The 27426-nt window shown below is 39.1% G+C and overlaps 1 protein-coding gene across 5 annotated transcripts in view; it reads right to left on the bottom strand.

The window, feature by feature from the left end:
- The window catches only part of PRIM2 (DNA primase subunit 2), a 140447-nt gene that overhangs the window by 93162 nt on the left and 19859 nt on the right, over nucleotides 1-27426 (bottom strand). For 4 of the 5 annotated variants that reach the window (XM_075202565.1, XM_075202562.1, XM_075202563.1 and 1 more), the window contains exons 5-7: nucleotides 21334-21454; nucleotides 6007-6102; nucleotides 299-436 (exon numbers count right to left, since the gene is read on the bottom strand). In XM_075202565.1, coding sequence (XP_075058666.1) covers nucleotides 299-436; nucleotides 6007-6102; nucleotides 21334-21454 — 355 coding nt within the window. Of the gene's footprint in view, nucleotides 1-298; nucleotides 437-6006; nucleotides 6103-19145; nucleotides 19487-21333; nucleotides 21455-27426 lie in introns of those variants that run through there. The other variant, XM_075202566.1, reaches the window with a different exon arrangement.

Genomic DNA, 27426 nt, shown 5'->3' with positions numbered 1-27426 from the left:
CTAAGGTAGATGAAAGTTTCTTAAAAAGGATCATTACTGGCGACAAGACATGAGAGTAAACGGCATAGTATGGAATGGAAACATCCTCAATCGCCAACCAAGAAAAAGTTCAAAAGTCAACCATCAGTTGGAAAATTGTTGCTTACAGTTTTCTGGGATTCTCAAGGGCCAGTATTGGAACTTTGTCAGGATAAAGGTTCATCAATCAACAGTGATCTGATTTGACGTATTTTGGGTGAAATAGTCATAGTATTTTTGGTAAAAGTACTTACAGACACAGATTAAATAATTTACTTACAGCCAGAGCTTTAGACAGTCTAACTCTGAAATCATTTTGAACGATTGCAACGATGTCTGTGGATGGAATGAATGCAAATCCTTGCGAGAGGAACACTTTTCTTGGTCGCACTAAATCAAGAGCAGCTTGGAAGGGAACCTTAAAATAAAAGAGAATTGTTATTTAAACCGAAGGACGCTAGCTTGTTTATCTGTAACTAGTACCCACAGAAATACATTTATAAATGTAGAAAACCCTAATAAAAATAATCTTGATAGCAGCAGATCTGCAATCATCATCAGTAACGGGTCTATATTTATCATAAGGTCCATTCTATATAGATCATTGCCTTCTGCTAAGAAAATGAAGGCATTTCAGACATACAAGCATTACCCAAGTCAGTTCTTAGCCCTGACAATTACAATGCCATATTTTAACTTTCTTGCATTCACCTCTATAATAAATGCATACATTTATGGGACTACATTAGGAAGGAAGGAAGGAAGGAAGGAAGGAAGGAAGGAAGGAAGGAAGGAAGGAAGGAAGGAAGGAAGGAAGGAAGGAAGGAAGGAAGGAAGGAAGGAAGGACACTAGGGTCAATTTTAATGGCAGCCAATTAACCTACTAGTATGTTTTTTGAGTGTGGGAGGAAACCCACGCAAACACAGGGAGAACATACAAACTCCTCACAGATAAGGCCATGGTCAGGAATTGAACTCACAACCCCAGTGCTGTGAGGTAGAAGTGCTAACCACTTTGCCACCATGCTGCCCTAAGGATGCTTGATTCTTAAATGTGTCTTATTTTTTTTTAATCCAGTAATTTTTATTGGAATTTTTCAAGATACAAACATACCAAACAACAAAACGAAAAGTAAAACAATCACATAAATATCAGAATTAAATGACGCAATTTACAAGATTTCAGTAAAGCATAATAACAGTATATGTGCTATACTCATTCAGGATCATACATCGTAAATGCTCGTACATAAGTATGTTACACATGCAGGGTTTACCATATGGACTCAGATATTTATTATAAGAACTGTGGGAGCCATACATTTAAATACTCAGAGCATCTGAACTAGATGACACAGGGTAGAATGGAGACTCACCATCTATATCATATATTCTCAAATTTCTTCAGAGTCTGTCTGCTAGTATAGATGAATCTCTCGTGCCTAATGGTGGTATTAACCAGTACCTTCCAATTTTTAACCGTGGGACTCGTTGGGGCCAACCACAGCCTCGCTATACAGACCTTAGACAACATCAATAACTGTGAAATGTACATTTTTGTCAGTTTATTAACTTTATCCTTCAAACGGAGCCCAAAGAGACAAGTGGCCGATGCACGAAGAAACACTTCAATTCCAGTAACCTGAATACTTAAATGTGTCTTTTTAACAATGCAAATACAACAACAATATGTTCCCTACTGAGGCTGATCTTGGCTTAACTCTTCATTAAGAGAGTATTTAGAATGACACTGAACCTTTTACTGATGAAGACATAAGTTCATCTCCCAATAGTTTATCTCCAGACTACAGAAAATTGCAACTATACCAGATCCTGGTCCATGGTCACGAAATTATTAAATTTACCTCTTTCTTTTATAAACTTCTGAAGAGATCTCGGCTAACACTCACCTCTGCTTGTTATGCTAAGTGTAAAGCTGGGTACACACATTACAGATATCTCCTGACGAGATATATGTAACGATTTTACGAATGATTTAAAGTCCCAATGAGCATGACGATTCATGAGTACACACCTACACGATTTATCTTCAGATCTGTGCTCATCATCTGTCATAACAATCTGCTGAAAAGATTGTGATTCTGTTAACTCCATAGAGATCTGCCTACACTGCTGGTCGTGAGAGCATACACACTTCACAATATGCCAGACATCGTTCTTTCATTGGTAATGATTTTAGTCAGTTTATAAAGTTAAAAGTCGACGATGTGCTTTTGTACACTAAAACCCGATCGAGTGAGTATACACACTAATGCAACATCAGACCTGACGGTCATTTATCGTGTGATTGGCACAATAATTGGGTGAAAATCCTGTAGTGTGTACCCAGCTTTAAAGATGTAAGTGGTTTAAGCAAAGAGTACCGGAAGTAGAAAATAGGCACACATATGTGTGGTAATCTCTTCTAGTTATATGATTTAAGCTATTGTAGACACCATGCCTTCTACAGGTTATATAAGATGGGGAAGCTGCCCAGCCATACATGTTTGCCAAGTGCTCGTTGCAAAAAGGTACATTCCAGTATTCTGCGTGGGACTGTGCAACAATTCTAAACAATAACAAAAACTAAGTAGAATGGTTCTATCCAGCCCTTATATCTATCATATAGATTGCTGGCCAATATGAGAGGGCATTCCCGAGACTACTTTCTATGGAAAAGAATTAGGTCACCAATACTAAAGAGGAAAAATATTTCATTTTCCTTATTTTTTCTATAATCTTTATTGATTTTTAAACAAAACAAACATTCAAGTACATAGATACAAATAATGAACCCTCTAAGCTGAAAAGAGCATGACTCTGTAAACTCTATGGAGAGCGTGAGCATGAGTGCATACACACGATCTTCAGGCGATTGGTCGGAAAATATTAAACAGTACCAAATGAGCCGACAATCGACACTTTGGAACAACTGTTGACCATTGTGTCACTATACACACTAACCAGACTTCTGACTGAACGGTAATATGTCTGCTGATTTGCCCGATTATTGGACACAAACACTCCAGTGTGTACCTAGCCTAAATAAGTAAATGGTATAATTATGTCCTCTGTTTGACAGAAGTGTTCATATAAATCTATTTCTGGTACTGATAGAAATCAGCCATGACGGCTTCATCACTCTCCCTATTATTCATTGGTGTCAAAAAGATTAGTTGTAATGCTAGCTGATCTGGACCCCAGCATCTAAAAGGTCACATCAAGTTCACCATTTCCCCTACATTTAATACATATTTTCTGTCTTTCAGCTCTGCAGAAATATTTGACATCCTGTCCATTGAAATCAGAACTTGTCATCTCTTTAATTGATCAGTAGACAGATCTCCATTTGCAGCTTGATCATAGTACAAGGCATACATTGGCTTGAACACGGGGCTTAAAGGGGGAAGAGCAAGCAGCCTGCTGCCAAGGAACCAGGAAGAGGTGAACTTCCTCATCGCTGATTCAATCTCAGACTCAGAAAGGAGTAAAATGCAATGCAGATATGGGTTAACGCCATCTTTCCTAAACAGAGCAGTATGGGGAAATCGAAAATTGTTGATAAAGGGATTAACACTGGGGAAAAAAAAAAAAATATATCAGTGTTTTCCCTAGTGTTAAATTAAGAGAAGTATTAAAATAGCCTCTCTGGAGAAAACAGCAGTTTTCACCAAAGTTTAGGCTTTAGACTACTTAATGAATAGACTCCATAGTGCCTTGTAGGAAGTGGACTGCCAAAAAAGTTATCTAAAAGGACTGTGCGACATCTGGTCCCCATTCAGCACATCATACCTGCAAAGCTCTAATTAAACCACTGGTGAGGTATTTCATTTTTTGGTGGAAATACTGAATTGAGGAAAAGATCCTACTTATGTAAATGTCTCCAAATGTGTAAGGATCACTTTTGACCTTCACTGATAGACTAATGGGGATTGGTGGTGTAAGACTGCCATATATCAATTTTAGCTTAAATCTTATGCACAATTAATATACAATATAGTCCTGCTATCGTAAAGCAATTATAGGACATCAAGGTATTTCACCATGTCAAATGATACTCAAAAGGTATTTCTATGCAGGATTCTTGAATAAATAATTAAAATTCAGCATTTGCTCAAGTTCATCTGCAGCACAAATAACTTTTAATGCCTTTTGGAGAGAGGCTGGAATATCATTTAGGGGAAAAAAAGGTGTGTCATCAGTGCACAAGGCTACATCTTCTGTGAGGGACCCAATCTGCAAATCCTGTATAGTCTCAGTATTACAAATAAGAGGGTAGCGACTCAATAGCAAAGACAAACAACTAGTGTTGTTTCATATCTTAATGAAATTTAAAGGTCAAGGAATGAGAACACAAAAACAGTAGACTTGTGGTAACTGTAAAAAAGTTTAACCTATTTAAAAAAAAATACCAAAACCTTCCATGAGCCACCATAGAGTTCCACTCTTTATAACTGAAGGCCTTAGTTTGCCTCCAAGGATAGGACTATCTTAGAGTTGTAACGCCCAATAAACACTTGATACTTATTGAAGTTGATTTACAAGACATAAAGGCCGTTTGATCCCCATGTATGACAGTATAATCTTATTCAAGCGAGTGGTCAAAACTTTAGCAAGGATATTGGCATCAGAGTTAAAAGATATTGGTCTATGACATACACATTTTCTTGGCATGGAGAAGATAACAATATGCGCAAGGAGCCCACTTAAAATGCAGCACGGAAACTATACAAAGGGTATTTTTTTAATATATTTCTATAAGGATCCCCAACTGTCCATGGTGACTTATGAGGGGGGTAAAAAAATAATCTACATTTTTAAAGAGGCAAATAATGCTCAGGCATGTTTATATGATAATCTATGCAGTAAAGTAAATATAGATCTTAAATTTTATTAGATTCTAACAATGTTTACAGATGGACTGAACAATCTGGTTTCTTTTGGTGTACTGCTGAAACTATTTTGTACCATTTTTTTTATTTTTTTAAAATATTCAACACCCACTGATCTGTGATGGAGTGGGTCCATATATCTGAATGATGTTCTATTCTGCCCCTACTGGTATCACTGGGGGCTGATCCTGGTAACATTCAAGTATTGCTTAGAAGAGGTCGGCATTTTCTGTTTGTCAAAATGTCTCTTGGCTTAGAACTCCTCACATCACTGAATTGCTGATGAGCCAAATAAGGGTATTTAGACCTTCTACTTCGCGGCAAATGGTTAGACCTAGCCCCAGAGGACCACTATACAAGAGTGTTCACTTTAATACCAAAAATCAGGGATCCTGCATATGGAAGACTGGTCAGACTATTTTTTTTTTTATTTGAGCAGCAGATGATCAAAAGATGCAGCTAGAGCCTCCCCTAGTCCCCCGTTGTTAAGGCCATTGTCCTTGCTGAGAAAGCAATGGTATCCAGAGATGCTACACACTGAAATTCTATGCCTTTTTGCATAATTTTGATGCATTCAACATATGCCCTCAAGGAAAAGCTAATGGACCATTGTATAAGGTGTCCCCCCATAATCTAAGTGCTCTTGCCACTGAATCCATAGTCACCCTAGACATCAGAGCAACTCTAGAAGAAATACTCAACTTTTTAAAACAGCTCTCTAGTTTCCTATCCATGGGATCCTCAATAGAAATCAGGAACTGGTGAACCACATCTACCATATTCAGTATGTAAAACGATTCCCTTCTGCAGAGGTGATCCAAGCAGCTCTGTGTAGAGACATAGTATTGACCGCCATCTTTAATCCCAATGTCTCCTGACGCAATGAGCCGTTTTCTGCATTGGATCCGCTCCTCAGGCAGCAGTTTGATGCACACTAAACCAGCCTAATTCACAGCGTACAGCATTAACAGGGCCTCCAAGGAAGGTAAGACCACATTCTACAGAAAAAAAAAAAACAACTACTACCTACACTGATTATATATATATATATATTTTTATTTATTTAGAGGTAAAGTAACCAATCATAATTACCTACCTTGTAAAAATCGACATCTTCCATTTTAACTGAACTGAGCGAATGAGTTGAATCAATTAGATCCTTTTGATGCATGTTCTTTTCTTCTTCACTAATCTAAAGACATATATTCCATTAAACATTTTTAAATTTTCAAAGAATACAAAAATAACACAAAGGCATTGTACATCATAACAGGTGGGAAACCAGTAGGATCAGATTGAAACATGTTCGAAAATTTTGTGCTCATAACTAATAATCTATCCTGAGGTTCCATTGTGCATCAGTTATGTTGGCACCAAGTCATTTTACAGTAAATTTATTTATAAAAAAAAAAATTAAAAAAAATAATGACATTTAATATCTTAAACTAAAAATATATGAAATGGACATCACCTAAGGGATAAAAAATATTCTATTCATTTATTAGGCACCACATATTCCCTAGCAACGGATACAGAAGTAACAAATAAATGCGGTAATACATATAAGTAGCACAGCTAAGTGTGATTAATGCTATGGGGAACTATCACATAGTGCAGTAAGAGATGTGACAGGACAAATGAGGAACTCAGACAGTAGACATACGAGGGAAAATAGGTAGAAAGGACTCTGCCCGCGAAAGCTAACATTCTAGAGGGAGGGGTGGTAAGAGATAGAGATGGAAGAGAAAGTGATGATAGAATGGTTAGGAGGTAGTGTTTTGAGTGAGCGTTTGAAGGAGAGTTGAGTGAGATGAGGGTAGGAAGTTTCAAAGATTAGGGGCAGCACGGCAGAAGTCTTAGTAGCGAGCATGGGAACAGATAATGAGAGGTGCATTGAGGCGGAGGTCAGAGTGCAGGAAGATTGAGTTTCAAATGGAGAGATATGAAATGCTAAAACTGGACCATACACAACTATACCATATCATAAATAGATGTGCACAGCCCTATTAGAATCTAGGAAAGAATATAGTGTTCATTACAGTAACTCTTCACATTCTTTCCATGGCAGATGACTTTATCAATGAGTAAATTAAGTCAGCCCAATGTCAGACAATGCCAGAGGTCAGAGGACCAAGTGGAACATTAAATAATAATTTGCATTTAATATTTAAAGTCAGTGGTAGACAAGAGTCTGCAGTACTCCCCCCAGAAAATATTGCCAGTCAGGTGGCTTTAAGAAGTAGCAGTAATAAATGAAAAATGTTATTTTTTTTAAAAAAAAAATTCTTACGGTTATTGCCCACTTGCTGGCTGGGGACACATTCTTTTTAAATAAAATTTTTTGCTATCTGGCAAATGGGTGTAGGTGGAATTTAAAAATTATTTAGAAACTATTATTCAATTTCTTATATGCACCTTTTGTGGGTATAAATTATATGAGCTTTTGTAAAGCATTGCGTGTACATGTATGGAAGGGACTGGGCTTTCTCATGGGGTCCCAAGATCTACCATGAGATGTGTTACATGTCTGTATAGCTGAAGTAACCATCTAGTAACTTTTTGCACTCAATTTCTAAATGTATAAGTAACTTAATGCTCATATATCCTTTAAGTAAAGTTCATCCAAATCGGCAGAGGTACATTGGAAGGGGTGAATGGTACACATATTTGCAGGTATATGAAACAAAATATGAGGTTAGTTTTGCTAGTATATGAAAGTAATTTCCATAGATATTTAAAGTACAGCTATGGAAGCACCGATGCAGTGACGGACAGACAACCATCTGAGCCTTCATCTGTGGCCCCCAGCTACTTCCTGCTTTATTGTCAGATTTGTTCGTTATGGTTTGCAACATTGTTTAAAATGCTTGCAGATATACAGTCAAGTCCATAAATATTGGGACATCGACACAATTCTCATATTTTGGGCTCTATACACCACCACAACGGATTTGAAATGAAACAAACAAGAGGTGCTTTAACAGCAGATTTTCAGCTTTAATTTGAGGGTATTTACATCCAAATCAGGTGATCGGTGTAGGAATTACAAAGGTTTCTATATGTGCCTCCCACTTTTTAAGGGACCAAAAGTAATGGGACAATCGACTCAAAAGCTATTTCATGGACATGTGTGGGCTATTCCCTCGTTATTTCATCATCAATTAAGCAGGCAAAAGGTCTGGAGTTGATTCTAGATGTGACATTTGCATTTGGAATCTATTGCTGTCGACTCTCAATATGAGATCCAAAGAGCTGTTACTTTTAGTGAAGCAAGCCATCATTAGGCTGAAAAATCAAAACAAACCCATCAGAGTTGATTTAGCCACACCTAATGTTTATGCTGTTTGGAACATTCTTATAAAGAAAGAACGCACCAGAGAGCTCAGCAACACCAAAAGAGCTGAAAGACCAAGGAAAACAACTGTGGTGGATGACAGAAGAATTTTTTCCCTGGAAGAAAAACCCCTTCACAACAGTTGGCCAAATCAAGAACACTCTCCAGGAGGTAGGTGTATATGTGTCAAAGTCAACAATCAAGAGAAGACTTCACAAGAGTGAATATAGAGGGTTTACCACAAGATGTAAATCATTTGTGAGCCACAAAAACAGGAAGACCAGATTAGAGTTTGGCAAACAACATCTAAAAAAGCCATTACAGTTCTGGAACAACATCCTATAGACAGATGAGACAAAGATCAACTTGTACCAGAGTGATGGGAAGAGAAGAATATGGGGAAGGAAAGGAACTGCTCATGATCCAAAACATACCACCTCATCAGTGAAGCATGGTGGTGGTATTGTCATGGCATGGGCATGTATGGCTGCTAATGGAACTGGTTCCCTTGTGTTTATTGATGATGTCACTGCTGACAAAAGCAGCAGAATGAATTCTGAAGTGTTTCGGACAATATTATCTGCTCATATTCAGTCAAGTGCTTCAGAACTCATTGGACGGCGCTTCACAGTGCAGATGGACAATGACCCGAAGCATACTGCAAAAGCAACCAAAGAGTTTTTTAAGGCTAACAAGTGGAATGTTCTGCAATGGCCAAGTCAATCACCTGACCTGAATCCGACTGAGCATACATTTCACTTGAAGACAAAACTGAAGGAAAAATGCCCCAAGAACAAGCAGGATCTGAAGACATTTGCAGTAGAGGCCTGGCAGAGCATCACCAGGGATGAAACCAAGCGTCTGGTGAGGTCTTTGCGTTCCAGACTTCAAGCTGTAATTGACTGCAAAGGATTTGCAACTAAGTATTAAAAAGTTTGATGTAGGATGGTTTAGTTTGTCCCATTACTTTTGGTCCCTTAAAAAGTGGGAGGCACATATAGAAACTGTTGTAATTCCTACACCGATCACCTGATTTGGATGTAAATTCCCTCAAATTAAAGCTGAAAGTCTGCTGTTAAATCATATCTTGTTAGTTTCATTTCAAATCCATTGTGGTGGTGTATAGAGGCCAAAATATGAGAATTGTGACGATGTCCCAATATTTATGGACGATTATAAATAGGTATCTCTTTGTTTAAATGTATCATTTTAACTTACTACTGGGGTTAACAGTTATGTGCGGCCATTTTGAAGTGTGGAGGGCTGTCCATGTAGCCTCTGAAGTGTACCAGATTGCCTGTCACTGCTCTAATAGATTTATTTTCCCTACAAAGACAGCTGCATTATGTGCAGTCTGGCACCTAATTTCTGTATAAAATGTGCTTCTTGCTTCAGCATCTTCATTAATTTTTAAATGCCAGATAAAAAAAGCAACAACAAATCTACAGCAAAGTAATTTCATGCCCACAATCTGAAAACTTAATTACCTGGTTCATGAAGAAAAAAAATAATCAGATGTTGAGCGGGGCTGTGATTTGCTTAGCCCTGCTCAACAGCTAAGCCCCCCCTCCACCCTTTCCAGATGTCCTACATCACACCCAAAGCAACTATTAGAAATAACCAGAAATCCATATTTGCAAATGTGTGTATATATAGTCAACAATCAACTGAATCTGTATGGGATATCCCCGTGACAGAAGGAACACCTGAGCTAGTGTTTATCATCGCTCTTTATTCTAGAACAATTATCGGAAGCTTTGCAAGAACAGATCGTAAAAGAAGACAGCCTCTCAGCACTAAGAGCAAGCATCTGTTGTCCCAATTGTCCAATCCGATATAACCAGGTGACAGGCCCTGTTAATGCTGCCATCTCAACCTCCAGAGGAGCAGAGTCCATCTGAGAGCCGACACCCTATTAATCTGAGTATGTCCACCTGAACATGAGTGCTGAGTGTCCCGAGGATCATCCTGCCGAATGAATCCGTCTAATACGTTAACACAAACACATTTTGGGAAGATAACCCCACCCACTGTATTATACTAACACTGAAAGAAAATCACACCAGCTGTAAGTAATGTGGGATTGGCTAACCGCATGGCAATTAAAGCTGGCCCCTAAGGAGACAAGTAGTGAGAAGGTAGGAAATCAATTTATCTCCTCACCCAGAAATCTGAAGTGGAACTGAACCACTGACCCCTATAAATCAGCAGACAGGCACACAGCTGCCTCTGCGGGTGGGAAGAATAACAATCATGCAGTCTGTTATTTAGTGAACCTGGCTGATGGCATCTTAGTGGAACACGCCTACTGTCCTCCACGAGGAGCCAGGAACTGCCAAAGAGATTCCTGACCCCTGTGCCTTTACCACTACGCGAAAAGGAAAGAAACCAAGAATCCTGCGCTCTTGGCAAATATGCCAGAAGGAACTCTTTCACCTGTCGCCTGGTCAATAACCTTATCCAAGTCAATCTCAAATAGACGTCAACGTAAAACACAAGGACTCCCGACTACTTTTGACTATGCATCTGACTCCCAATCATTGAGCCAATTGGCTCGGCAAGCTGAGACCATCAAGATAAAATTGTTGTCCCCGGTTTGACCAGCATCCAGGGCTGTGTCCCCAAATACACATTCCTTCCAGAAGCGTACCAATAAGGTCGCTGGAAGGACAGGTCCCATCTCCTACAACCAGTGGACGTGAAGCGAGCTGCTGGATAAAAGCAGAAATAGACCACGCTAGTGACTTAGCCCAGGCTGGTTCCACCCAGAGATGATTCCAGCCATCCCTGATATTTTACATAAGTATGACAAGTCACAGATGAAGCCCCGCCATCCTAGACCTACCTTTATTTGACATGACAGGCAAGGAAGATAAAGAAAGGCAGATTAGAAAGTACACAAGATAGCAAAGGAGAACCAGAAATCAACAGACAGCAACAAACTCGTCAGTAAATTGTGCAGAAATATACCACACCATCCCCAATGCAATGCCACTCCAGCTAGAAATAACTACCTGCTGCTGGGGAAACAGAGGAGAGATGAAGTGCAGTATCTGATCTAGACTGATTCAGTATACACCTGAAACCAGTCAGGGGGGGTGCAAATTATGCTACCTGTACCTCCCCCCCAACACCCAGTACGCTTAAACCTCTCTATATCCAACCTAAAAAAAAGAAAAACAGAGTACACAATATGGAAGAGTGAACCAGGTATCAAGAGACAAATTTAATTCAGCAGATGTAGAACACACAATTCCCAATGCAATCCCGCCTCAGGTAGAAGTAAATACTGGGGAGACAGAGGAGAGTTGCACTGCTGACACAGGGGGGAATTTAATTGGTCGCGTAACGAGTGAAAAAAACACGGCCTGCGCAATATTACCGTTATTATGGTAATAATGCGCGCCACTACCGTTATTATGGTAATAATGCGCGCCACTACCGTTATTATGGTAATAATGCGCGCCACTAACGTTATTATGGTAATAATGCGCGCCACTAACGTTATTATGGTACTAATGCGCGCCACTAACGTTATTATGGTAATAATGCGCGCCACTAACGTTATTATGGTAATAATGCGCGCCACTACCGTTATTATGGTAATAATGCGCGCCATTACCGTTATGGTAATAATGCGCGCCATTACCGTTATTATGGTAATAATGCGCGCCATTACCGTTATTATGGTAATAATGCGCGCCATTACCGTTATTATGGTAATAATGCGCGCCATTACCGTTATTATGGTAATAATGCGCGCCATTACCGTTATTATGGTAATAATGCGCGCCATTACCGTTATTATGGTAATAATGCGCGCCATTACCGTTATTATGGTAATAATGCGCGCCATTACCGTTATTATGGTAATAATGCGCGCCATTACCGTTATTATGGTAATAATGCGCGACATTACCGTTATTATGGTAATAATGCGCGTCATTACCGTTATTATGGTAGTGTCAACGCCGGCTTTTTGCTCGCAGCTCCCTGAGGTGCGAGCAGAGAGCGGGTTAAAGCTGCCATAATAACGATAATAGTTTTAACGCCGCGGGAATTCGGGGGGAATTGAATTCCCACCACAGTGTCTGATCTACAGTATATTGATATTCAGTACACATCTGAAACCAGTCAGGGGGGTATGCAAATTATGCTACCTGTACCTCCCCGAGGGTCATGTAGTCAGAAGCCTCTTTATCAAACCGGACGAGAAAAAGAGCATAAAAAAACAGCAGATACAGTGTACACAATATGGAAAATTTTACCAGGCATCAATAGACAAAAACTCTGCAGAAATATATCACACAATCGCAATGCAATGGCACTCTAGCTGGCAGTAAATACCTGCTGCTGAAGAGAGAGAAGAGTACTTGCTGGCACAGTGTCTGACCTTGACTGATATTCAGCACACACCTGAAAACAGTCAAGGAGGCGAGTGCAATGATGCTGCTTGAGCCTGCACCTCCCTCTCTTCCCAGGACTCAGTCATATACCTCTCTTTATCCGACATAAGGAAAGGAGCAGGTAAAGAGGCAGCAGGGTTGCTGGCAAAACGACTGGTTTAGATTGATCTTCGGAACAGCTGAAATCAGTCAGGAAGGAGGTGAACGATATGGTGCAGGGGTCTTTTTTACAGCTCCCCCAAGGGCCCACATGTCAACAGCCAGCATCCCAGAGGACAGCTCCAATGTGCTGCGACTGTGCCTAGTGCAGGTCTACCTTTGATGAGGAGGCCCCACCTGACCCTGCTTCCCAAGTGGAGCCTTGGCTCTGCAGCGGCCTTGCTTAGCAGGCTCCATGCCCCACCGGACAGAAGCTGACTGTCTTTTTAGCATCCCCTTCCTAGTGCCAGGAAGGAGTACTTACCTTGCTGCTCTCCAGATACTACTCTACCTACCCAATGGTGCGGTGGCAGCACCGGGCCCCCAGTTACAACCTGTGGCGGAAGAGGTGCAAGGCCCAGTGAGACTTCCCACATTGGGAAGCAGGGTTAGGGAAACCTGTGTCTACACGACACTTCTTCCCTGCTCCCGTTTGCAGACAGGCCGACAAGACTGCCTGCCCTAGATGATTCAAATAAAAAAAAAAGGCTGACAAGGCAGCCCAGCAAAAACACTGTCCTGAGGACACTCTAAAAAAAAAAAAACTGATTTCCCTGCAGGATAGGAACGTATAAGAGGGAGGAGCATTTAATTATTATGTAAAATGTCCATGTCCTGAAGGAGGCTCTATACCCCATGGTCCAGTGTCCTCCAGGGAACGACAGAAATACCTACACACACACACACACACACACATATATATTATATATATATATTTTATATATATTTTATATATATTTTATATATATATATATATATATATATATATATATATATATATATATATATATATATATATATATATATATATATAATGCAAAAAAAGGACAGGGGCGCCACATAGTGTATTACCGCAATACAATATTATAAAAGAAGTATGAGCAGTGTGATGAAGTGGAGTCACACTGGAAACAAGATGTATTGTGAACAGAGATAAAAAGCATAACCAGTGTAATGATTGAAATAGACACTCATGTGCAACACTGTCTACGATAACAGATATAAACACCACTGAAAGTGATAATTCTGCGTACCAGATATAGCATCAAAAAAATATATATTCACGCAGATGATGGTATCTTCAACAGTAATATCTTCAATCAAAAACACTCTTCATAGATGCGGGATCCATAATAGACAGCTGGAACCTCAGATCCACATACAAATAAAAATTGTGATAGTGTAATACTGTATATCACAGATTTATTAATAAAACGGTAAGTATCAAACTTACATAAAACCACATGTAAAATGCATATAAAGGTATCTTTGGGTACTCATCTAGGAAGTGGTCAGATTTGGGGTGTATGAAATACACAGTTCTCAATGAATCTCCACAATGGTCCTATTCAAGTCGTACCACGATATCCAATAGAGAAATAAAGTTCAGTACTCAACGCGTTTCGCCCATATACATCTGGACTTCATCAGGAGGTAGAAAATATCCATATTTTTTAACATGTACGGGACACATATTTATAGTATCCCAAACTAGATCGGTGTCCAGCGTTGTAAGAAGCTAAGCGTCAACCCACGTGTTAGAAAACGTAACAGACGTACAGATGGACTGCGCATGCGTACCATCATATATGAAACCCGTTGACACACAATCCAATCGGGCATCTCGGATTACCATGTATTCATTGTAGTATTAAACGCACACCAAATCTATATAAAACATAGCATCATCCATTATGCTCAACAGCAGATGAGAATTCTCCCATCGCCAAAAAGTAAAAATAAACAGTGCATCCGATGAAGACTATATAAAGTGTTAACACATCAAATAATGCGATCACATGATCGCAGGTGCATATTGTAAATCAGTAAGTACATAAAATAGTAAAACCACAGTGGTAATAACTACAGATGTTCCATGGTTGCATACCCTAAACCAGGGGTCGGCAACCCCCGGCACGCGTGCCAGACGTGGCACGCTGACCACTTTTGTCTGGCACGCCGACGCTGAAGCTGCTTCAGTAAAGCAGCCGATGATGGCCGAAACGGAGCTTCTGTGCATGTGCGCAGAAGCTCCGTTTCGGCCATCATTGGCTGCTTTACTGAAGCAGCTCCAACCCAAGTTTCAGGAGAAAGACGAGTCTACAAAGGTAAGTAAGAGCAGCAAAGTGAGGAGCACATATACTTGGCATACTTTGTATTTGTGGGGGCAACTGTGGCATATTATATATTTCTGAGGGCAACTGTGGGATATTATATATTTCTGAGGGCAACTGTGGCATATTATATATCTGTGGGGGCAACTGTGGCATATTATGTATCTGTGGGGGCAACTGTGGCATATTATGTATCTGTGGGGGCAACTGTGGCATATTATGTATCTGTGGGGGCAACTGTGGCATATTATGTATTTGTGGGGCAACTGTGGCATATTATGTATTTGTGGGGGCAACTGTGGCATATTATGTATTTGTGGGGGCAACTGTGGCATATTATGTATTTGTGGGGGCAACTGTGGGATATTATGTATTTCTGAGGGCAACTGTGGCATATTATATATTTCTGAGGGCAACTGTGGCATATTATATATTTGTGGGGGCAACTGTGGCATATTATGTATTTGTGGGGGCAACTGTGGATTATTATGTATTTGTGGGGGCAACTGTGGATTATTATGTATTTGTGGGGGCAACTGTGGCATACTTTGTATTTGTGGGGGCAACTGTGGCATACCATGTATTTGTGGGGGCAACTGTGGCATACCATGTATTTGTGGGGGCAACTGTGGCATACCATGTATTTGTGGGGGCAACTGTGGCATACCATGTATTTGTGGGGGCAACTGTGGCATACCATGTATTTGTGGGGGCAACTGTGGCATACCATGTATTTGTGGGGGCAACTGTGGCATACCATGTATTTGTGGGGGCAACTGTGGCATACCATGTATTTGTGGGGGCAACTGTGGCATACTATGTATTTGTGGGGGCAACTGTGGCATACCATGTATTTGTGGGGGCAACTGTGGCATACCTTGTATTTGTGGGGGCAACTATGGCATACTTTGTATTTGTGGGGGCAACTGTGGCATACCATGTATTTCTGGGGGCAACTGTGGCATACCATGTATTTGTGGGGGCAACTGTGGCATACTATGAGTTTCTGGGGGCAACTGTGGCATACTATGAGTTTCTGGGGGCAACTATGAGGCATAAGATAAATTGGGGACACAATTATGAGGTATGAAGTGAACTGGGGCAGTACTGTGCGGCATAACGTTTTTTTGCTGGTCCCTTACTGTTAATATGATATTAGCCTCATAAAATGAGACATTATATATATATATATATATATATATATATATATATATAGCCGAGAGGGGAGGGGGCGGCTACCACCTGCTTGGTGGCCCGAGTCCCCACTGGAGACCTAAAATAATCTTAAAGGTCATGTGACTGTAGTGGTCACATGGTACTCGGCGGGCTGCTGGATATCTTCCCATGCTGTGCAGTGGAGAATAAGGTAAGAAGAAGGTGTGCTGGAGAGGGGGCATTTGTGACTAAAGGTGATGGAGAGGGGCATGTGTGACTAAAAGTGCTGGGCAGAGGGGGGCCAAGTGTGACTAAAAGTGCTGGGCAGAGGGGGGGCAAGTGTGATTATAGTATGTGGGCAGAGGGGACATTTGTGAGCAAAGCTGCTGAGCAAGGGGGCATGTGTGAGTAATGCATTTTTCTGTAAGAGGGTGGCCTGGTGCTTTTCACCTGCTAGACATGCCCCCAATGATGCACTGCCATGCCCCAATTGTACAACCACTTGCATGGCACAGCATTTTTTTTTTTACCATGCTTGACTATAAGGGGGGACACATGAAGTTGCTGTACTGGGGCCATGAATTTCTCTAGGCAGCTGTATGTATGTATGTATGTATGTATAATCACATCCGACTGGCACACTTGGGCTTCACTAGATTTTAGCCGGCACTCTGATAGAAAAAGGTTGCCAACCCCTGCCCTAAAACTATTCAAACACCAAGGAGCATGAAAAATTAACCCAACAATATTGGGAACACTTCCATAATAACACCTAAAGTGCATACTAAGGGAGTATATAAAGTACCCTATTGGCCCATGAATATATAGCACATATACATAAACAATTCTAATTAAACACCATAATATATTTTAGAAATAATAATGATAATTACCGAGGTTATATAGTATAACAATAAGAGGAAAACCTCATAACCAATAGTGTGAGGCACACAGCCTCTATATATAGACCTAGTAATGAAAGAACCAAGTGTTACATATACTATAACAGCGATAACAAAACCTATATAAAGTGAGAAATAACTTTATTGGATGAAATTGAAGTAGAGCACTATATGGACTATTCGATACATACAAATATTAATTATAAAGGGATCCTATCCAAAGAGGACAGTATAAAAAATATATTAATGTCAATGTTACCAATATTCAGCCCTAAAGCTAAAGATAAAGATGACTAAAGAAAAGGCGCTATCTCATAACTGTCGTTGAGACCAATATGTGATAAGTGTCTTCGGTGTAAATATCCAATACATCTCCCGTTGAGAAAGTTTTTTGTCCAAATCGTCTCCTCTAGAACCAAGTTCAACTCTTTCAATGGCTAGAAACTTAAGACATGTAGGTTCTGCTTGATGTTTCTCCAGAAAATGTCTGGAGACCGAGTGGCTAAGTATTTTGTTTTTTATGTTCCTAACATGTTCTTGTATGCGGAGCTTTAGCATCCTCTTAGTTTTTCCTACATACTTTAAGCCACAGTCACATTCTAAAAGATAAATGACTGAAGCAGATAGACAATTGTAAAGTCCTTTGATGTTATATTTCTGATCGTTATTAGAATTAAAAAAGACTTTACTAATGGGTGGCGAGTACTTACAAATACTACAATGGGTACAACGTACACTACCTTTAAGGTTCAAAAATGAGGAAGAAGATGTAGAGACTGGACACTAAGTTTGTTAGGGGCTAAAATATCTTTGAGATTCTTGCTTTTCCTAAAGATGATGTTAGGCTTAGTAGGAAGTATACCATGTAGCACTGGATCATTCATTAACACACTCCAATGTCTGTTTAAGACCTTTCTAATATGACCTTCTTTGCTATTATAGACAGTAATGAAAGGAACAGAACATTCTTTGTTTTCTATTTTGTTATAATGAAGTAGGTTAGAACGTTCCAGCTTTTTAGTTTTCTCTACAGCTTCAACCAAGAGTTTCTGGGTATCCCCTCTGCTTAAACCTATCTGCATATAGATCCAGTTGGTTGTTACAATAAGCTTCCTCACTGCAGTTGCGTTTAATTCGATGGAATTGAGAATATGGTATATTCATTTTACATCTTTTTACATAAGAACTGTTGAAATGAAGATAACTGTTGGTGTCAACTGACTTAATATAATTTTGTGTTATAGTATCCCCTTGACCCACCAATATTAGATCCAAGTATTCAATCTGGGTTTTATCATATTTCATGGTGAATTTAAGGTTGAAACTATTATTACTAATATAAAGAAAGAATTCTTGAAGACGTGTGGTACTTCCTCTCCAGATCAAGATGACATCATCTATATATCTCTTGTACAGTATGATGTTATTTGAGAATTCATTGGGAGTATAGATGAATTGCTCCTCCCACTCACCCATAAAGATATATACACACACACAAAAATATAAAGCAGGGCATGACAAAAGCTAGAAAACAACAGAAAGCTAAAGTGCACAACACATACTTTGTAGTGTCATTGAAGATATGAAAGTGTAAAGTCTGCTCACACAATCAAAACACGGCCAGTAAAACAAAGATATTTGTAGGAATCACTATATAAATATCTGTATATTTGTGGCAGTATAACACAAAAAGTAGCCAGAATTGTTAATAAGATTATGCAGGAAACATGTAACCCCCTATTATAAGAAAAGTACATTGGCGCTATGAGCAGCACAAGTGTTTCTTCATTAGGAAATTTATAAATAGGGGTTGTGGAGGTTGGCAAGTACGTGATAATCAATAACTAAACCAAAGCGCACTGCAAAGACACATGCAGTCCACTTCACCTCCAAGCCACACCCACAAATCTCCAACATGCAAATGGAGTGACAGCGCTATTGTCCTTCTAAAAGTACAAAAAAAAAATAATTCAACAAAAAAATATTGACGTTTCAACTACATGCTTTATTAATTGTTGTTTCTATTACCTTTGAGCTACTTACTGTGAAACAACAACGGCACCTTTAAGGAGTGTCAAAGAAGTTTTATGAATTATAATAAAACATACAAGACAGACTTTGAACCTTTTTTTCATTGAACTTTATTTTAATTTTTTTGTATTTTATAAAAGGCAACAGTGCCGTCACTCGTTTTTTTGTTACAATTTATATGGGGGGAGGGGGTGTTATCAGCAGAGGTTTCGGCATTAGCTAGCCAAGTTTAACACACACAAAAGGATAATAAATATGAAGGAGGAGTAAAAATACACTTCTAAGATTTTTTTTCTTTAAAAAACATTTTTTGCCGAAAAAAAATAGAAATAAAAAAAATGGCTCGAGTTTAGCTATTAGTTACACAGTCCTTTTCTGACATTTCCATAGATAAAATGTATTGTCAAGGAGTAGCTGAATAGATCAAGGGCTCCCCCTAATGACAACAAACAGAAAGGTTACCAAAAATCAAATTGTGTTTGCAAATGATGACATTTATTGGCCTTACCTATGTGATATTAAATCTGCAGGAAAAGTTAAACGTAAACATGAATTTAATTGTTATGAAAGTAAATGTTATACTCAGGGAGTTTGCATTGGGACCACTGCAGAGCAACATTATAACGATAACCTTTATCATTTGAAAAGTGAAAGTTTAACCAGATGGAATGTGCCTGAATAGTAAATCAAATGAATTCTCACACAAAAAACTTGCATGTCTAAGAGCTAAGGGCTCTCTTCAAACATGTGCACTGGAAAAATGGGTAAAAACACACAAAAACTAAGCCATGTTTTAGTGGTGCATTTTCTATATGTTGCAATTTTGCGAATACAAGTTATTGTACTGGTAGCATGCATTAAAATATGAGAAATAGGTTGTGCCACATTCTAAAATTTTAAGCTCGTCATTAAAATCGGAGTAATGATGGTGGTCAAGGCCATAAGAAACCAGTCTTCCTTTACTTAATGTACTTTTAAGGCAGTAAGTCCATAAGAGAATAAAAAGTACATTAGCAGCAAATAGGAGTGACCAAGCCCTAAAGGTCACTGAGCCGGCCACTTCTAATACACAACTCCCTGCAACTTTAGTAATTATATATATATTTTATCTTGCACCCAATTCTTTACATTAATTAATTCCAACTAGTGTCAGGTGAGTCCCAGGTCTCCCATGGCTGCTAGTGCTAGGGAAAGACTTGCCTTTAAAAGCTGTGTGCAGGTAAGCCTTAAGCCCAGATAAATAGCATAGCATTTGATCATGTTAGGACTGACCAGATTGGGAAGACTTTGGCGTTAGTTGGTCAGCTTAACATATATTGCAATATGTGGAACTAACATTCCCTGTTTTTAATATAGAACAGTACTTGGTACAGCATTAATTATGTGTTTGGAGAGTGCAGAGTATCCCTGTTTTTATTTATATATATATATATATATTTATTTATTTATTAACTTCATCAGACTTATGGTCAATTTCATAACTAAACCTCTTCCCTTTTTTGTTTAGTTCCTTAGATGCATACGGATTCCTTCAGCACAACTACATCAGCTTTTCCACTTAATCTCTCATTTCTAAGGGGGAAATTTGCGTTAATTCCTGGCTGCGCACAATGCCAGCTAATACGGTACAGAATCACTGCCGATTTTCCCTCGCAGCTCTAAGGGACACGAGGGAAAATGAGGAGAGATTTTAGTAAGAACTCTGGCGCGATGGGTCTTCCTTCACAGACTGTTTCAGAAACATATTACGTCCCCTCGCTGCCAATTCAATTCACCCCTAATTGTACACATTTAATGTACGAGTTATTTTTAACTCTTAATTTAAGTGGAAGGAGCACTCACTTTCAGAGGTGAAGAAAAGTACACTACATAAAAAATAATCCACCGGACCAGAATAGTACTCAATGAAATACAAATCAATATTGTAAGATCTAAATCTAAGCTTTAGCTCAATACAACTGAAGGTTCCAGCTAATGTCAAGGTTTGTTCACAGTTCAGCATATTGATTTTTATGCTGTTCAAAGAGGTTTCTGGTTAAAACACCAGAGTGTCATATACCAGGGTTATCACAATTACATTCAACATTATCAAAAGTGAAATGAATCTTAGGGGCAATGTTATGATGAATACAAAAAACAAGATATGAGAGAACATTAGCACTTCCATCAAATCACATTATTCATTTTCTTATTAAACTTTAAGAATGATGTATGAAAACCGCTTTCCTGAAACATGAATTTACCCAAGTTATATACAGTACAGTTTAAGGTAAAGTTACTTACAGCAACAAATTCCAAATCATTCAACTTCAAAAACTCTTGGACTTTATTGTTTTTTAACTGGACGAATCGGAATTTGAACAAATCCATTTCCTGCTGTATAAACCAGCGCCTTAGGTCCTCCCTACAAAAACAAAAAGCATGTTTTATACTTAAACTGCATGGAATTAAAAAGGCAAACAACTCACCTGTACAAAGCTTGTAGTGCATATAACTGTGGAAGAGTAGTAAAAGCAGCTATTCTATCCTATTTCAGGAGTGACTACATATGACCAACATATTCTGACCAATACATTCACACTATGATTTGTTACTTTTTTCATGAATTACCTGCACCCCAGTCAAAATATTGGCAGCACATTATAAATGACAAAATAAATATTAGTGTCCAATATGCCTAAATAATATACACATAATTAGAGTTGTGACATGTTTTATCTTGTACAGACGCAGGTCAAATGAAATAAGATAGACCACCAAGGCCCCCAATACACCATGGTCCATGCTGTATATTTAGGAGTCTATGCACAAAAGCAAATTTGAAGGAAACAGGTGCAATTTCATTTTTTGGTGCAGGAATCCATTGTATGCAAGAAACAAAATTCTTCCATATGAACAATTCTTCCATTTGGCACCACTCTGCTACTAATATGGAGCACTGTGGAAGCTCACGGACTACATGAATGACAAACTCAGAAAGTTTTAAGGTATTATGCCCACAGAGCAATTCAGTCATTACAGTTTGTGTGTTGGAAGATTGGAATAGAAGCTGCCTCATCGGCAGACACTGAAGAAATGTAAATGGCAGCCACATGAAAATGTAAAAATGCTGCCTTAAAATGTATACCTGGTATATAGTTTTGAAAAATGCAACATTATTAGTACAGAGTAAGTGTGTAATTACAAAGTACAGTTATTAATACACATAACATTGTTAAGAAATGTAAGCTATAAAACTGTGCCCCTTAATTATAAACAACTTAGATATCATTTAAATAGAGTGATGTCATACAATGTGCCTTATAAGCACACCAAGAATGCTCCTGCCAGTATGTGGGCTTTTGATGCTGTCATTTATACACATATATTCACAAATGCCCAGAAGAGGGCTAACTTCATGCTGGCATGTAGACAAGTGAACAAGAAAGTATTCTGTTGTCTGTTCCGATAACCGTTTAGAAAGTACTTGTGTTCAGATGACAGGTTGCTCTTGATGCAAGATTATAGAGAGATAACAGGGTCCATACCAATGTTAACAATGCTAAATAGCCTCAGATTTTACATAATTTACACAAAAACTAGAAACCAAAAAAAATTAAAAATCAAGGTCATACCACAAAAATGTTTTATATGTATTTCAAAAACAGGATTTTTATACTTGTGTTAAAGCATTTTCTCTTAGTCCAGGGATACCATATGCCTTGGGGTATAGTGAAGACACCAGGAGTTCAGGAATTTAAGCACTGGACTTAAAAAAAAAAAAAAAAAAATTAATTTTGTTTGTAAAACTAATTTTAAAAAATTAAAAACTGGCAGTAAAAACAATAACTGTGAACAGACAAGCATCCCATAACATATACGAGGTATATTACAGCTGCACTGTTCAGGTATAGTGGTCATTGTAAACATATAGACAATATGAAAGATCCAAAAATGCAAATAGGACAAATATAGAGGATAGCAAGAAACTTGCAAGGTAAATCAAGAAAGCAACTTAGATCAATTTGAGCATGGAACAGCAAAACAAAGAAAACTGTGATGAGAATACCTGTGATTGTCATTCACTAAAGAGGATCTCGCCAGAGATGTTAAAGCAAAAGAGGAGTCTAGCAAGCGGACCCAAATATTGTCATACTTCAAGGGACATTACCTACTGGTATAGATAAATCATTCATGTCCCACAGTAATATTTAGGAAAGTAATCTAATTACGCATATAAGGACTAGAGGGAGCCATCAATAATGGGAGTCAGGCGAATACAATGGTACTGTGATCAGAGCAGGCTGAGCTGGGGGGCAGAGGAGCATTCCCCTGACTGTGACACCAGTTTTGTGATACATTTGATGACTAGACCAAAAATGTGTTTTTGGGGGGGTTTTTTTGAGGGGGGGGGGCAACTGCAATAAGATGCCAGAATGCGCTGCAACGGTCTCCACATTTAGGACAGTGTAATAAATAAATCTGAATTTGCTGGAATTTGAGGGAGACTGTTGAGCATTGGGAGCTACGAAGAATTTTCCCCCAGGCTTCATCCGGGAGAGGGCAGAGATCCGCGTCCCACTTCACCGTACAAGATTATTGGTGGCAAATTCACTTCATAAATAGGAATATGTGAAGGATGTTAGCTTAGAGTAACCTAGAGGTTAAAGCAGGGTTTTCATCAGGGCTTCCATAAAGGAAGGAATTTCCTGCCCAAACTGGGCCACTAAAAGCATGCCAAAGTTACTAAAACTTTTTTGGGGACCACAAATTACTCACCAAGTTGTTCAAACGATTTAAAGACCCTAATAAGATACAATTTCCCCAAATTGATTATACAATGTCTCAATCAGAGAGATCTCCCAGTCAGCAACTATAGCTGATTAAATCTAGTAAGACCCCAGTGAGGAGCACAGGGAACCACTCCTTCCCCACTGAGCATGTTATATGCAGCATTCCAAATTTTTGCAATGTATACGAGCAGGGCAGACGAGTTTCTGGGGCAAACACCAAACAACAAGATCTGAAGGGGAGTGTCTTGGCTGTCTGCTTGCTTTAAAAATGCCTTAGTCAAGATAGTCAGGGTATAAAACTCAGAAGTTCGAAAAGGCCATTTGTGAGGCGTAATAATACATCTTAAGGTTTGGCAAAATGAAACCACTGGAATACTTTTCTTTACATAAATCACTGAAGAGGCTCTATGGCCAATACAAATATGGTAGGAGAGAGGGGACGCCCTGGCAGAGTGTCCCTACCCAATTTAATGGGACGGGACACAAAGCTGTAAACACTCACTCATGCCACTGGACTAGGTTAAAGGAGCTTAGCCCAATTAACAGACAGAATTCACCCAAATAATTTCATTACCTCCCGGAATAGAATGCCTTAGCAGACGTCAAGGAAAACCATCACTGTCTTCTGAGCATTCAAGCCAATCACCTGCATGAAAGTATATGAGCACCTTCAAGAGATATAGGCCTATATGGTCAAGGGTCCTTGCCCAGCTTTGGCAGGACCACGATCAATGCCTCAGCCATAGAATCGGACACTACAGATTCAGAGAGAGCATTAAAGGTATAGGGACAAAAAAAACGCTTTGTGTTGCTTGTAAAGTTCTATAGGGAACCTCCCACAGCCAGGGCTTTACCTTTGGGAAAGGACATTATGGCATTGTCTACCCCTTCCAGTGTAAAAAGAGAATCCAAGAACAGTGTCAGCTGAGAGTTTGGGGAGAGAGCTTGTGTCCAAGCACCAGTAGAAGTCCTTCACACTATAATGTGCCTGTGATGTCTACACCTCTTTACAAAAATTATGAAAGACCTCAGCTATGGCAGGCATCAGGAAGTGCTCAACTCCCATGTTCTCTATAATCACAGGGACAGCAGTACTGTCACCCTCCACGATCGTCAGGTAGGCCAGAAAACTCCAATCCCTGTCTGACACCAAATAGACATGTCTGCTGAAGAGCAATTTACACTTGGATTTGTCTATAAAGTAATCAGTCCACTCTTTATGGGCAGTAAGCAAATTGAGACAAAATTGGTGGAACGAGTTACAATATAACAGATTCCAAAGCCCTACAAGTCTGCTCCAACTGCTGTTCTTTATCCATAAAAAAATATTTGCAATTGCTGCAGTATGGGGACAGTATATAGACAGCTAACAGTATTAGTGGGGCAGAATTAACGGTAGCTTTCTGAAATAAGAAATCGACCTTGAGAATCAATTTGCAGTGTCTTAACAAAAAAGGAGACGCTTATGAACAAGAACAGATAGTCCCCTGGAACTAGATGTATGAGTGGAATTTTAAGCTAGGGGCTTTTTAAGTGAGAGAACCTTAAACACCTCCAAATGCATTTCCAGAAAAATATCAGGATCATAATGCTTAACAAACCTAAACACCAATGAGCGTTTTATCGTATTGCTCAATCATCTAACGATCCTAGACACAGCCCAAAGGTCTTTGTCACAGTGCCTATATAGTGAGTGTAACAAATAGGGAAGTAGGCGCATAGTGAGCATCCTCCTTAACGGACATAGAATAACCCGTGAGCATCCAGGAAACATACTAATAAAGGGCCATAAAAATAATGCAAATAAATGTGATGCACTAACAAACAGAAAAAAAAAACAAAAACATCCCCCACCCCCCGCCCTGAACACCCCAACCTAACTTTGGCATACCTGGATCCCAAACATAATTAAATAAAACCTTCCCAAAAGATTCCCAAGGTGCCAGAATCAATGTAAAGAAAACAAAATATAAACTACAGTAACATAAAACTTAAAATGAGAGGAAGTGGATGTAATTGGCCTTATCATGGGGCCTCCATCCATATAACAAAAGCAATGAACTGGATGAACAGTAGTTTGTGTACCCAATTAACACCTGACAGCATCCCACATACATAAACAATACAAATGGCCGATGTTAGAGAGGAACTGTAAGCTATAAAAAAAAGTATAACATCGTACCAAACAATAAACAGTAGCATAAAGCACTCAAGCAGTCCAACGACAATGCAGGTCAGAAATTATGCATAGAAAGGAGTAGGAGGCAGCCCAGAGGAGGACCAGTGAGGGACATTGCTATCCAGCTATGTAGCAGCATCATGCGGAGAATCAAAGTAGTGAGTGGTGCCATCCGTAACCATACGTAACCTTGCGAGAAAGAGTATATGATAACTGGAGCTCCTGCAACAGTCTCTAAACTAATTGGGCCCTGCTCTTTTGAACATTAATATAGAAATCAGGAAATACAGCCACCCGTTGATTTTGGTACTGCAAAAGACCTTTGGTGTGAGCTAAGCATAAAACAGTATCCCTGTCCTTGAAGTGAAGATTTTAGCAATAAAGGTGCGTGGTGGGTGACCACACAGACGGGAGGATCATAGGCTGCCAACACAGAGCAGCAGCAAAGGGGGGACAGTTGGGATCTGCAAGGCAGACCACAGTGGGCACAAACAAAAGGGGGATCAAAACTCCTCTGGAGAGGGTCCGGAGACAAGAGTACACCACAGCAGGATAATTTGTCGGATAATGAGGACACAGAGCATGCAGCAAGACATGCTACTCCATGTTAGACCAGGCCACTCCCCCCAGGCATTTTATACTTTAAAATATATCCCCCTCTATAGCCTGCCCCTGCAAGGACCTCAGTTATGTTTAACTTGCACCAGAAAGAAACTAAAAACGAACAAAGGAGGAAAACAAAATGCGCCTGAAAAATCACTAATCAAACATGTTACACGAAAGGAGAACCTAGAGCGTAAAGGGCATTCAGTGCACCAATGGACTAGAAGTAAAGCATTTATATAAAAAAAAGGTATAAAAATCCTTTTTCTCATGCATTCAAAACACATTAAACCAAAAAAATCTAGCAAATAGGTGAACAAAGAAGCAGGTAACACGTCCAGACCCTCTTATGCTCATCATGGAGTACCAAAATATCCTGCGCACTTTTGCAGTCCTATGAACATAGGCCCACAAGATAAAAAATATATAAAAATGGTGGATTGCGCTAAAAATCAGCTGCTGCTAACCTTCCTAATGGAATCGCACAATATTCCAAGGGGGAAATTTGAGAAAAAAAATGTATGTATAGGAGTATTCAGCGCTGCTGATTGTAATCACATGGATACATCAGAATACAAACTACTAGTGATAATCACATATGTTAAATAGGTATATATACACTCTTCCCCATTACTACTACATCCTCTTACAGGAACCACGCTGTGTTCCTAAATGTGAAATTTGAATATATAGTGATAAGTCTCCTGTGTTATTGAGTATATTCACATACATATAACTTCAAGTGTCAGATGATAATAAACCAATTGCAGTATAACAAATTACAATATGAATAAAAAAAAGAGAATACTTAAATTCAACTGG

The sequence above is a fragment of the Mixophyes fleayi genome, chromosome 3 (genome assembly GCF_038048845.1).
Source record: "Mixophyes fleayi isolate aMixFle1 chromosome 3, aMixFle1.hap1, whole genome shotgun sequence".
In the NCBI taxonomy this organism is placed as follows: domain Eukaryota; kingdom Metazoa; phylum Chordata; class Amphibia; order Anura; family Limnodynastidae; genus Mixophyes; species Mixophyes fleayi.
Note: the sequence above shows the minus strand (reverse complement) of the source record. Positions and strands in the feature narration are given on the sequence as shown.